The sequence below is a fragment of the Bos indicus x Bos taurus genome, chromosome 29, assembly GCF_003369695.1.
Source record: "Bos indicus x Bos taurus breed Angus x Brahman F1 hybrid chromosome 29, Bos_hybrid_MaternalHap_v2.0, whole genome shotgun sequence".
Taxonomy (NCBI): domain Eukaryota; kingdom Metazoa; phylum Chordata; class Mammalia; order Artiodactyla; family Bovidae; genus Bos; species Bos indicus x Bos taurus.
In genome coordinates, this window is record NC_040104.1 from 7,000,778 (window position 1) to 7,014,754 (window position 13,977).

Consider the following 13,977-nt stretch of genomic DNA (forward strand, 5'->3'; position numbering starts at 1 on the left):
TCTTCTAAACCACCTTATTTCATAACACACTCTCTGCCTCACTTATCTAAGCCTCTCCTGCTTTAATTTTCACCATCTGACATTCCCTATCATTTTCTCACTCATTTGCTTATTGTCTGCTGCCCACTTTGCCCTGAGAAGGTGACTCCCAGGAAAGTGAAAGTGAAAGTCGCTGAGTCATGTCTGACTCTTTGCAACTCCATGGACTATACAATACAGTCCATGGAATTCTCCAGGCCAGAACACCAGAGTGGGTAGCCTTTCCCTTCTCCAACGGATCTTCCCAACCCAGGGATCAAACCCAGGTCTCCCGCGTTGCAGGTGGATTCTTTACCAGTTGAGCCACAAGGGAAGCCCAAGAATACTGGAGTGGGTAGTCTATCCCTTCTCCAGCGGATCTTCCCAACCCAGGAATCAAACCGGGGTCTCCTGCATTGCAGGCAGATTCTTTACCAACTGAGCTATGAGGGAAGCCTAACTCCCAGGAAAGCTGGATTTTATTTGTTTTATTAAATGCTCTTCCCAGGTGGCGCAATGGTAAAGAATCTGCCTGCCAATGCAGAAGATTTGGGTTTGATCCCTGGGTCGGGAAGATCCCCTGGAGAGGGTAATGGCTACCCACTGTAGTATTCTTGCTGGGAAAATTCCACGGGGTTGCAAAGAATCGGACACAACTGAGCAAACACACGTACATACATTAAGTGCTCTCTCCTCAGTGTCTAAAATGATAAGGCGTGACTTTCCTGGTGATCCAGGGGTTAAGACTTCCAATGCAGAGAGCGCAGGTTCGATCCCTGGTCAGGAAATTAAGATTCCACATGCCACGCAGCATGGCCAAATAAAGAGAAAAAATAAATAAAATGGTGACTAAATAAAATCTCCTGTCTGTGTGTTATCTACCAACTGAATGATGTTACTAATAGGTAGAGGAGGAGCCACAGAGACCCAAACCCTGATGGTGAGGAAAAGCCAAATCAGAAACCAGACTCCAGAGCCAAAGCATTTCTGGCACGTGGTTTTAAAGAGATTAGAGCAACTTGTTGACTTTTTTCCTCCAGATATAAGAATAGGAGGAAATACCTGAATGAGCATCAAAGAAAACAAAGCAAAACAGAACAAAACCCAAACCCAGATAGAGCCACCATCCCAGTCATTTTTCTATAAAACATTCTCTTAAATGGACTCAATCAGTTCTCTTAAGTGGCACTCGGTTATCAGTGAAATTGCCTGAGGAGGCCCTCCAGGAATGTAAGTAAACACACCACTGGCCTAAGGCCAAAGCACACCAAACTAATCCTACGCCAAAGCCTAGCTTAGATCCTGTCCCATTTCCAACCCAAACTTTTGTTTCCCCAGTGAGATGGTACTTTCCTTTTCCTCCATGGAGAGAAAAGTCAACCAAAAAGATCAATGGGCAGTGCTTAATAACATTACGGCTGCTCCTTTTAATAAGTTTTTTTTTTTAAAGGAAAGATGGAGGAGATTATCTACAAGTAATAAAAACAAAGCGATAATGCTCTTGCATATGGTTAATGAACCATTTTCCTCATTAAAGATAAGGGCATAAACAAGTTATTGCACATCTTGGTGGCAGAAAGGAAATACAATTAAATCCATTAATAGCCACAAGAGTTTTTATGTTCCCAGAGGACCCTGGTTTCCAGCGCTGCTTATTCATTTTCATCCATAGCCAAAACGACGCATGGCAGGGATGACCGAAGGCTGTGTGGACTATCCACGTATTTCACTTTTAAGGAGACAATTCTATTAAACAACAGACTTCAGGTAGATGCTGCTGCCACATTCTATTGGATATGAGCTGACCTAACAAAAGCCTACCTGTAGAGACAAAGTAAATGATGACTAACAAATCAGGCCTACAGATACTCAACCATCACACTCAGTTTCACTACTGCTACCCAAAGATGTTAAAATGATTTCTGTGAACAGAGATGCTGAAACACTTCACAACTATATGAACAGAGATGCTCAAACACTTTATAACTATTTTGTTTCTCTGCATAACAAGTCAACAAGGACAAAAAAAGAGGTAATCAAAACAAATTTAACTAAGCACCAGATATAGGGCTTTACTTGTAGTCCAACCCCAAAGGAAAATGTGACTTGTATCTCCAACTACATCTTCAATAGGGTCTCTGACTCCCTAAGACTTGAGAAGATTAAATCCCTACCCTCAACTCACCAGCAAGCCTGCCTGGCGAGCACAACCTGGACCAGGAGGTGAGCAAAACAGCCCCACTGTGGGTCTAAGGCTCTCAGGTTATACTCCCCGTTACTCTTAGTTTCATACTCAGAGCCCATTCCTCCCTAACATACTGACTGACTGGTTCTTCAGTTCATAGAATATCAGAACCAACAAAGCAGAAAGAAGGCATATCAATAGCAACAGGGAGAAACGAAGGCAAAAACAAAACTAAAAAAGCAAACACGTGACTTTAAAAATAGTTACGCACCATGCGCCAGTCCACACTCTTCATTTCAAGCCCATGAGGGTCTCATTCATCCTGATGATCCACATGGGAGAAGAGGTTAGCCTGTGTTTTATACATTCTCAAGGAAGAACCAGAAACATGTAAATATATTTTTAGGTTTATAACCAAAATGGGAAAATAAAGTCTTGGTGCTTATTACAGAAGAAACTGACACGTCTACAAAGATCCAAGTGCTTCAGGATAGACCTTAAATGTATTACCAGGTTTTCCTATAAAAGGAGGATACAGTTTTTCTACAGTCTGAGACACAAAAAGGAAAAGTGAAAAAGACCAACTCTGCTTAAATCCTCATTTTCCTAGGAGTCACTCAGCTTTTATTGGTGATAAATGGCTAGCTGTAAACCGGTTTAGTTGCTCTTCTGGCTGCCAAAGCAGAGCTAAAGAAGTCAGCAGGTAGAATAGGGAAGCTGTCAAGTCGAGCTGGCTCAAAACAAAGTTGTGGTTTGCAGGCGGGGCCTGAACCATCTCTTCCGTTCATATAAGCTGGCAGGATGTAGAAACAGGATCCCGGCGCAGTCACTGCTTCAGAGAACCAAAATATTTTCCTTTGACTTTCTAGTCTATTAAGCTTGGGGTTTGGCAGGATCTGTGTCTACAGTGAACCCAAGACCTTATAATGGTCCCCGGGAGGAAATCGGAATATAAACAAGGTAGCCCTGATTCTAGACAGAAATCAGTTTTGGGAGGGATATCGAGGAGAGACAGAGAAGCCAGGCTGGCAATAAAGACAGCAAGAGTAACAGTAATATTAAGTGTTTTCTATGTGCCACAAAAGCAATTAACTTGTATTAATCTCCCTTAATCCTCATAATACATGAATGGTAGGGGAATTATTATGCTCATTTTACAGATGAGAAAAATGCAGCATTAGAGAGGTTAAGTAATTTGCCCAAGTCACTCAAACAGTAAACCAAGAGTCAGGATTAAAATCCTGGCTAACTGGCGCCAATAGCTGGGCCACGTGATGCGAAGAGCTGACTCATTAGAAAAGACCCTGATTGAAGGCGGGAAGAGAAGGGGACAATAGAGGATGAGACGGCTAGATGGCATCACCGACTCAATGGACATGAGTTTGAGAAAGCTCTGGGGGTTGGTGATGGACAGGGAAGCCTGGCGTGCTGCAGTCCATGGGGTCGCAAACAGTCGGACACGACTGAGTGACTGGACAACAACTGGCTCCAGCACTGACGCCTACAGACACTATGCTATGAAGCCTCTCACTGTCTGCAGTCTGGTAACAGAGCAGCATTCTGTAATCCCAACATCACAGCGTGCGTGCTAAGTCACTTAAGTTGTGCCTGACTCTCTGCGACCCAATGGACTGTAGTCCACCAGGCCCCTCTGTCAATGGGATAACATTACAGCGTCCAAAGCATTAAACATTATCAATCATGAGAGCCAGAGAGCGCTCAGGGAACACCAAGTTTAAACAGAGAAACAGTTCCTGAGTCATGAGACAAATCCCAGTTCCACCTCCCTCTAAACTGGGGAGCCCTACAGAAATGCCTTCCCCTCCCTGGGCCTCGATTTCCCTTCCTGGGGAGTTGACGGTTACCACGCACACAGCAAAGGCTTAGCAGTCTGCTTCCCTTCACCTGGGCAGCAGCCTAAACACCTCCTCACCAGAGGCCTTCCCAATCACACTGCCCAATCCTCTCCAGTCCCCACGCCGCTTTCTCATCATAGCACCACCCACCACCTGCCTGTTCACTCTGGATCTACTTACCGGTTTATTACCTGTCTCCCTCCACTGGGACGTTCACTTTAAGAGAGAATGGACTTCATCAACCTGCTTGCTGCTGGTTCCCCAGCCCCTGGAGCAGTGCCTGGCACATAGAAACACTCAACAAATATTTGTTGAATGCAAGAACCATGTAGGAGAGACTTTCACTCAATGAACTTTACAAATAAACAGGCACTGTTCATTGACAAACACATTTATCAAGCGCCTATAAAATGACTATGTAAACAGACAGGATTGTTTCAGATGGCGCTAGCTGCTGTGAAGATTTCTAAACTCCCAGGACGGACCGGGCAGGTGGGGCAGCTTTCCAAGTAGCAGGTCAGCTGAAACCTGATACCCAGGAGCCAGTCACACGATGATCGGGGGACAGGGCATCCAGGCAGAGGGAACAGCAAGTGCAAAAGCCCTGAGGCAGGGCGACCATGCCGGGGCCCAGCCTGTGGAGCCAGGCGATCATGGGCAGCATGGTGGAGATGAGGTCGAAGCCATGGGAAGGACCCCTCCAGGAAGTATCTCCAAAGTCAGAAGAAGGCTTTTACTCTATGTGTGATGACAAGTTACTTGATTGCGTGTCTTATCTTCACCAGTGACTCAGTGATAAAGAATCTACCTGCCAATGCACGAGAGGCAGGTTCGATCCCTGGGTTGAGATCTCCTGGAGAAGGAAATGGCAACCCGCTCCAGTATTCTTATCTGGGAGATCCCTTGGACAGAGGCTACAGACCATGGGGTCGCAGTCAGACAGGACTTAGCAACTAAACAATAAACTTATCTTTGCCCAGCAGATTGTACACTTTATGAGATAAAGGATTTTGCTTGTGGCACATACTGGCTGGTCTACAAGCATCTGTTAAATGAATGAACTGGGGAGAGTATGAACAGGAGAGTGACATGATCTGATTTTCATTTTAAAATATCGCTTTGAACTGCGGCTAGTGATTACCTTCTGGGAGGAGATCAGGGTGGCAGAGGACGGGGAAATTTACAAACAAGGACACTAGATGTGCTTTCTGGGCACTGGAAATCAGAGACAGGGGAAGAAAAGGCTACAATCTAACCCCTGAAGCCATTTGGTGTTTTCAAACAACAGAGAGGAAAAGGTCCGTGAGGAGGGACCAAATAAATGACAACTGATGTCCTAAGCCTTTTGTGTTTTTCTAAACTATTTAAACCACTACAAAGAATCTCTGTCTCACTTGTAACAAGAGGAACAAAAGGAAGCTCAAAGCCAGACACATACACAGACAGACACACAGAGTTTTGGAGAAAAACTGTAAAGAAAAAACACTTTCCTACATCTAAGAACAATAACCAGGCTAACTTTCCTCAGGGACAATTAAGATTCCACTTAGCACATCCAAACTGTTAGCTGGGCGGCGGGGGGATCTTGCTCAGAACAAGGCTCTGAGAGGCAGACTGCTGTCCACAGGAGGTGGCAGACTAAGAGAGGAGCAGACACTGTAACAGGGACCAAGTTTTATTTAATTTTTTTTAACAAGGATGCCTTGGACTTCAGTCCACCAGGCTCCTCTGTCCATGAGATTTTCCAGGCAAGGATATTGCAGTGGGTTGCCATTTCCTTCTCCAAGGGACCAAGTTTTAAAACATCACTCCTTTCACACCCACCTATATCCCCGCCCACCTATATCCGCACTGGGTCACTAAAAAAACACCCAGGGTAGAGCACTCACACTGGACATGTTTACTACCTGTCTCCCTCCACTAGAATGCTCACACTAGGAGAGAACGGACTTTGTCTATTACCTGATCTCACAGTGTAATTTCTAAGAGGTACGTTATAGTTCTAAAAAAACTTCTGCCAACATCATCTCTGGATGCTACAAGTGCCTCTCCTTACAGAACTGAAAGTGCTGAATGGATGAATGAAACACAGGTTCATCCAGGAGTTGTGGAGCATCATCACTTCTAAGGGGAGAAGAGGAAGAACAGTACTTGGGGGCAGAAAAATTGGCAAAGCTATCACTCAACTCCAATATCAGTGCCCCCTCCTCACCTGTGCCTCACCACCCATCACCACGAAGAGGGCAGAGGGCAAAGCGCTCTCCAGTCACCATTTTTGTTATCAATAAAGATGAACAAGCAACTCTAGAACCAAGAAAGGAGGGTGAGGAGTAGAGTGGAATCTCAGCCCCCACCACCATGCCTCAACTATCCAACCTTTTTTTCACAGCTTTATTGTGATATAAAATGTGTAAGTTTCCCTCCTTTGACATACGTGTACAACTGAGTACAGTTGACACGTATCTTTAGATATTTATTTATTTTAAAAATATTTAAAGTATTTATTCATTTGGCTGCAGTGGATTTTAGTTGTGGCATGTGGGATCTAGATCCCCGACCAGGGATCAAACCCAGGCTCCCTGCATTGGGAGCTCCAAGTCTTAGCCACTGGACCACCAGGCAAGTCCCTAAACATCTATTTTTAAAACAACATTTACTGGTCTTTTCTGTAATATGTGTTTATTACAGAAAGTCTGGAAATCACCAAAAAATATACAAGCACAGAAATTAGTATCACACATAATCCTACCAACTAAAAACCATTCTGGAGTTAATGCCTCCAGACAGTCTTCTCTGTAGATATTGACTAAGACCTAAAATTGTGAGAAACAAATGGACAAGGAAGCATCAGGAAGCAAATTCTCTCCAGGAGGAAGCAAGCTGAGTAGAAGGTAAAAACGTTTAAAGAGGGGAAACTAACAAAAGAAAACTAATGGGTCCTTGGAAGAGAGAAGAAAAGGGACATTTTAAAATAACTTGAAGAGGACAGACTGAGGACTCAGTCTAATTAAACAAATAAGGAGAGACCATAAATATGGCAGCCACCAGCCACAGGTGACTGCTATGACACGAAATGTGGGCAGTACAACGAAGGAAGAGGATTTTAAATTTCACTCAATTTCAATTAATATTAAGTAGCCACACGTGGCTAGTTGGCTAGCTGTATTGAACAGCACAGCTTTAAAGAGAAAATAGCCTATGATCTTAAGACATAATTGAATGTCAAATGAAATGTTTTAAGTAACTGTCTTCTGGAAGATGTAAAAGCTAAGCAATAATACATCATCACTGACTGGCCTTCTCCATGGCGCTACCCAAGGCAGAGGCCAGGCACCGGTCTGCCTAAGTGGCTCCCTGAGCTGTGACTACAGCTCTTCTCCAGTTTGTAATAACATAAAAGGGAAAGCAGGTCCAGCAGGCTTTCTCATCAGATCGCTGCCCTGTGAATGAATGCAGAGGTGGCGCCCGGGCACACACGTTGCTTCTCTAAAATCCTCCCAAGTTTTGCTGGTTATTCCTCTAACTAGGCCTAAAGAAGGGAGGATTCTGTCAGGGCTCGCCAGTCTAGAACCCAACCACCTTGCTCAAGGCCAGCCCCATGGCCAACTTCAAGCTCCTGTCCTTTCTCCAGAGCCCTTAATACCACTCCAAACTCACAATGGAAGAAGACCCAACTCTTGCCATCATTCCCACAGCTTCCTTGTTTTCTCAAAGTGCTCCCAGAATGTGACACCACAGATTCAAGCCAAGTTGACTGCAAATTTCAGAGGACCTACTGAGCCTTCCAGTCCAGGCCAAAACAGGACAAGCCTCTCGGAATGAAGCAGTAAAAACACACAGCCCCAGCACTTTCTGGCTGGCACCTTCCTCATGCACACAGAGATGGTACCAGAAGTAAGAACAGCAGCAGCTTATTGGCTCAGCTAAGAAACTGGAAATCTAGTTTAAAAGGAAATCACATAACCACTCATGTGTCCAAAAGATCTGTAAATCAATACATGTAAAACGGACTCTGTGAAAGTCATTCTGTCTCTGACTTAAGGAATCTGAGCTTCCGCAGGGACGGTGGATAATATTACCGCGATAGAGAGGCTATTGTATTACAACACTCACAATGTGAAATTCAAATCTTCTAAGGTACAGATACACTTTTCAGACTTTCAGTGCTAGGGAAATAATAGAAATTTCACCAGGTCTCTCTTTGATCAATTACATTTAGTTTATATCTATCATTTAAGAAGTACTTTCTCCTGTAGACCTATAGGCCCTATTTTATCAACTGTTTCTTTTTCTTTTTCTCTATCTTTCAGCCATACCACGAACCATGTGGGAGCCATGTGGGAACCATGCGTTCCCCCACCAGGAATCGAACTCATGCCCCCGGTAGGGGAGGTGTGCTGTCATAACCCCTAGATCACCAGCGAAGACCCTATTCTTATTTTACATTTATTTCACCCACATATTAAAATGGATAGTAAGTAAAAGTATTACCAATCAACAGATCAAAACACCAAGGCATTGGAGAATTTGCCCCAGCACACAGGAAGAACAGCAGCAGTATATCCTGGCTTGCCTAGAGCTTTCATGCTTAGAGGGGCAACTGGCCTCAAGGGCCTTCATGAAATCAACACTTCTACTGCAAGTTGGCCAGTGACGCCAACTCGGCCATGGTCACATCCTTTTTTTTCTAAATGTGGTCTAAACGAGAAGTGACTGATAACCACTGAGCTCCTTCCCTAAGCATACATACAGATAAGAATATGCAAATATGCTCTGGGCTCAAAGACAAATGTGATACAGTTCCTGAGTGATACAGCAGAGCACATGTTGTCCCCTCAGTCAGTTTGACACTACAGAAAGAATTCAGTACACTTATGAAATTTAATCACCTTTCTGTCTCTACTTACACAACTCAAAAAGAGGAAAGAACATGAGGGGAAACGTCACCATACAAACAGCATAGAGAAGGGATCAATGAGACGCTAAAACCCTTCTTGTGACATCAAGCTACTTGCCACCTGGTGCCGACGATGATGCTAAGTGTGAAGTGGTGCCGACTTTAAAAGCTGTGAATTTCATAAAGGAACTGTTATAACTGACCTCCCCACTGATTGTTGTTCTTTAATCACTAAGTCATATCCAACGCTTTACGACTCCATGGACTGTAGCCTGCCAGGCTCCTCTGTCCAAGGGATTTCCCAGCAAGAACACTGGGTTGCCATTTCCTTCTCCAGGGGATCTTTCTGATGCAAGGATCGAACCCAAGTCTCCTGCACTGGCAGGCGGATTCTTTGCCACTGAGCCATCAGGGAAGTCCAGAATCTTAACAGCCAATTATATTTCACAATGATTACCTCTGGGGAGTAAGAACAGACATAGGGGCTTTCCTTTACAATTTTCATCTTTCTGTACTGCTTGAATTTCTAATCATGGACATGTATTAATCTTTTTATTTTAAGCCACAGAGAAGTCATATACAACATAAGAAACATGGTCAGTACCACTGCAGTAAGTTTGTATGGGGACAGATGGTTACTGACGTAGGACGATCATTTTGTAATGTATGCAAATGTCAAATCACCATGCAGTACATCTGAAACTAACATAACATTGCCCATCAACTATATTTCAGTGAAAATTTTGAAATTCCAGGTGAGAAGAATAAAAATCTACTGATTTTTTTTTTGGAAAAAACATCTTTTTATTATAAAAAATACTGATAAAAAATGATAATGAATAGAACAGCTTTAGTTATTTTTAAAGCCAACTACAGATATGCTCTTCATTCATGAAAAAAAATACTGTGGATTCTGAAAGAATTTAGTAGCTGTTAAGTCAAAGCACCTACTTGACAAACAATTTTATTTAAACATCTGATAAAGGGAAAGCTTTTTTTTTCCTTCCCCAAAAGTACATTATATTTCTACAGGGATCAAGAAAAGGAGCATGACATTCCCTGCGCTCAGCTTTTCAACTCTCTTCTCCACACCAGGCAGAGGATGACGTTTTCACAAGACTGAATCCCATGACATTTCATACATACCTAACCTTGGGTCAAACAATCACACTGACATTTCTCAAGTGCACATAAATCACACGTTTATGTCTCATTGAGCTTCACGAGATGAGAATGTTAATTCAAGGTGAAATACAGAGTGCAGACGGCCAATACACCCTCAACAACGTGAACAAGTATACCAAGGGACCTCAAACTAACTGGATGGCTCTAATAACGGGGAGGGCTAAGAGCAGGCCATTTTCTCCCCACAGGGTGTTATTTTCCATCCTGCAGATAAAACAACACGCTCCAAAGAGCACAAGTGTTCCACCAGGAGCTGGGAGGCACAAGGGTGACGAGTGAAAAACAAAGTCAGAGCAGGACAGCTGACAGTCCCAAGGATTGCTGAGTAGACATGACATGACTGCATGCTCCCTGCAGGTGACAGCAACAAGCCAGCCTGAGGCTCTCACACCACGCCAACATAATAATTCCTGATTTCATCAGGATGCCTAGCCGTTTCTTGGGCGAAAAATTTATTCTCTGGACCTCTCGGTGACCAATATGGACAGACTGGAAATCAACAGCCATCGGTGATTTTATTTATCCTCCTTGCTGGCAGAGCAGCTTCTTGTCAGTAAGCTTATGCCTTTTCCATCTAACAAGCTAGAGAAGGCAGCTGTCCAAATGTCACCAAACGTAGTGATAGATGTGAAGGAAGGACAGGCAAGCCTGAATTACTCACACTGGACCCAGGGAGGAAGGGACTCAGTGCTCGTGTATTTGAAAGAAGTAGATGAGGCTATTTCAGCTATAGATGGGCCTGCACAGAAAGAGAAAGGCAGGCCTGCTTAGGACCAGGAGGGGTAAGCCACCACATACTGAACTCCTCGTTGAGTCTGGTGTGTGTTAGGGTGTTGGCCAAACCAAAGCAATCTGGTGTGGCTCGCGACTGCCCTGAAGAAAGGACAGAGAAAAAAGAAAGTAAAATCAGTGAAGCGAATGCTGAAACACAGGGACACCAAGAGCAGAGGGGGGCTGATGGAAAACAATCCAGCATTATCTAAAAACATTCCAGATGTATATCCTTCCAACCGCAACTCCACCCCTACACACAAAGACATCCTAAAGAAACTTTTGCGAGAAGCGCCAAGAGTCCTGGACAAAAATATTTATAGCATTACTGTTCGTGTTAACAAACAGGAAACAACCAAATGTTCATCAAAAGGAGATTTACGGTATATTCGTACTGTGAAATTCTTACCCCTTAGGGAAAATGTTTCGAGTTACCATACAGCATCGATGATTCTCACAAACAATGTTGAGTTCACACACACACACACACACACACACACACAAATAGGTCACAGAACACATACATTATGAGAGCATTTATATAAACTTCCTAAAACATTCACAACGAAAAAACATTGTCTAGAGACGCACATACGTAGTAAAACTAATTTTAAAAGACCGGGAAATGAGGGACACACAATTCAGAATAATGTTTACCTTTGTAGGGGGAAGCAGGGGACGTGGCTGGGAAGAGGCACCCAGGGCTCCAACGCAACTCTAATGCTCTTTCTCAAGCTGAGTCAAGGACAGAGATGTGCTTCTTGTCATTTTTTTAATTTTAAAGTCCTCTCTAGGACATACATCATTTTGTATGCATGAAACAATTCAAAATAGAAGGGGGCTGGAGAAAAATGAGAGTTGAAGATGTAACCAAGCCATGCTCCCTAACCCCCACTTACATGTCCATCTGCCCAAGATGGGGCTTCCAGAGTGAGGAGCAAGTCACACTCCAAGACAGCAGAATCAACTCGGTTTAGAGGTGACAGGAAAAAAGACCACCTTCAGGCACTTCTCTGGGCTTCCTGGGTGAAACCAACTCCACAGTGTCTAGTCAAGGGGTAAGCTATGAGACACTGCACACTGTCCCCAAAGTGCGTGAGAAGACTGCCTTGTCCATACAGAAACAGAAAACAGCCCAACTCAGGTACATTTTGCCAATGGAAAGTCCCCATATGGTTCCAACAGACAGAGGAATAGATTGCAGTTAGGAACATGTGGCCCTGCAGGGCTAGGAGAATATGTGACCGGTTACTGGGGGTGCGGAGGAGAGGATGAAAAATACACTTGAAAACACAGTATATAGGACTTTTCCAAGACCATAAAAGCCCAGACAGAATGTGTGTATTTGGAGTACAAATGGATGTGTGTTTTGAACACAAACTAGAAGCCCTAAGGGTTACCATATGGGCTTTACCTGGCAGAAAATGACAACCAAGTTTGGCACATGCCAAGTATATTGGGAAATAATAATATCTAGAGAGATCTACACCACATCCATGTAACACAGGTACAGCCCACGGGCGCTGGCGAGGCAGGGAAACAAGTCTGTGACTTTCACGGGGAAACGGACAGGAAGGCCGGATTCTGTCAGAAGGCCCAGGGCAGAGAATGCAGTGGGCCCCGCTCTGGGAGGGCAAGAGGGTGGTCCCGGCCCGAGACCGAAGGCGGGCATGCCAGAGGAGGGCGGGGTCCCCTCGGGAGGAGTCCCCGGGAGGCTGGGCAGGGACGCAGCGAGGCAGCCGAGGGGGAATCCAGGGCCGGGGCGCCCCCCTTGGCCGACGGGACGGGGAGGAATAGGAAGGCGGGGGCCTGTCACAGCCCCGGCTGGGCGGTCCCCGAGGGCCTGGTCGCCCCCCGCCCGCCGCTCACCTGGGCACGCAGCTGGACGAGCTCCGGTCCACCTCCCAGGTGGCGTACAGGTTCATCTGCACGGGGGCGGGGGTGCGGCCTGGCCCCGGGCCGCCGGGAGTCGCGGAGCCCGAGGCCACCGCGACGGCCATGGAGGTGGAGGTGGACGAGGACGAGGACGAGGCGGCCGCCGCCGAGGTGGACGAGGACGACGAGGTGGCCTGGGCCAGCTTGGGGGGCGTCGGCTGCTGCGGCGGCGGCTGCTGCTGCTGCGGCGGCGGCTGCGGCGGGGATTGGGCGACCCCGGAGCCCCGCTGGCCGCTGCCGCCCCCGGCGCCTCCGGGACCACCGCCCGGCCCTCCGCGTTCCGCCATGGCCCGGCCGGGGGCGGGGAGGCGCGGGGGTTACGGGGATCGAGGCGACGGCCGCGAGGACCGCCCAGGCTTCTCCCGCGGCGGCGGCGGGGGCTCGATTCGTCTGCTCAGCCCGCCCGCTCGAGCGCGCGAGCGCGAGCTGCACGCACGCGCGAGGCCTCGCGGCGCGCGGTCCTCGCGCTCGCCCGCCGCTGCCTGTTGCGGCTCGCGCCGCCGAGACACTGGGTGGGCGTGTCCGGGGAGAGGGCGGGGAGCCCCGGCCCGCGGCCGCCCCACCCAGCGCCCGGGGGCGGGACCGCGCTCGGGCGCGCGCGCCCCTCGCTCCTCGGGGGAGGGGGTCGGAGGCTTGGCGCCCTCCGCCGGGTCCTATCCTTAAATTCGCGGCCGGGCGGCAGCCCGCTGAACCTCGCCGCCCATTTCTCTCCCCTCTCCTTTTCCGCGGTGGCAGCAGAGCCAAGCGGAAACTCCGCTTTTCCGGGGCGCGGTCCCGGCCCGGAGAGGGCTGCCGCGGGAGCGCGCCTCGGCCCCTCGGGTGTGTAGACCTGAGGCCCGACCCGCCGCCTTCCCAAACCCGCTTTCCGACCGCCGACTTCACACCAGCCCTGCGGCTCCTGGGGGCTTCTTCGCCACGACCAGCAAAGGGCACGATGGGGACCCGGTGGTGGACTGGACGCTTCTGGGCCGGGCAGTTTCCGCCTCTTCTCCCCAGTGTGGTCAGGGGCTCAAGGACCTAGAGTCCAAAAAGCCTTTGGCACGTTCTAAAGCTAAGCCCTGATTTTCTGACCGCGATGTCCCCCTCCTAAAGAACTATTAAGAGTCCCAAGTCCCCACCTCTGCCCTCAA

At 47.1% G+C, this 13,977-nt stretch overlaps 1 protein-coding gene across 1 annotated transcript in view; it reads right to left on the reverse strand.

The window, feature by feature from the left end:
* PACS1 (phosphofurin acidic cluster sorting protein 1) overlaps positions 1 to 13,270 on the reverse strand; it is a 149,759-nt gene extending 136,489 nt beyond the window's left edge. The window contains exon 1 of the mRNA XM_027532783.1: positions 12,782 to 13,270. Within this exon, the coding sequence (XP_027388584.1) occupies positions 12,782 to 13,134 (353 nt within the window). The 5' untranslated portion in view covers positions 13,135 to 13,270. The remainder of the gene's footprint in view (positions 1 to 12,781) is intronic.
* Between the last annotated feature and the right edge of the window lie 707 nt (positions 13,271 to 13,977).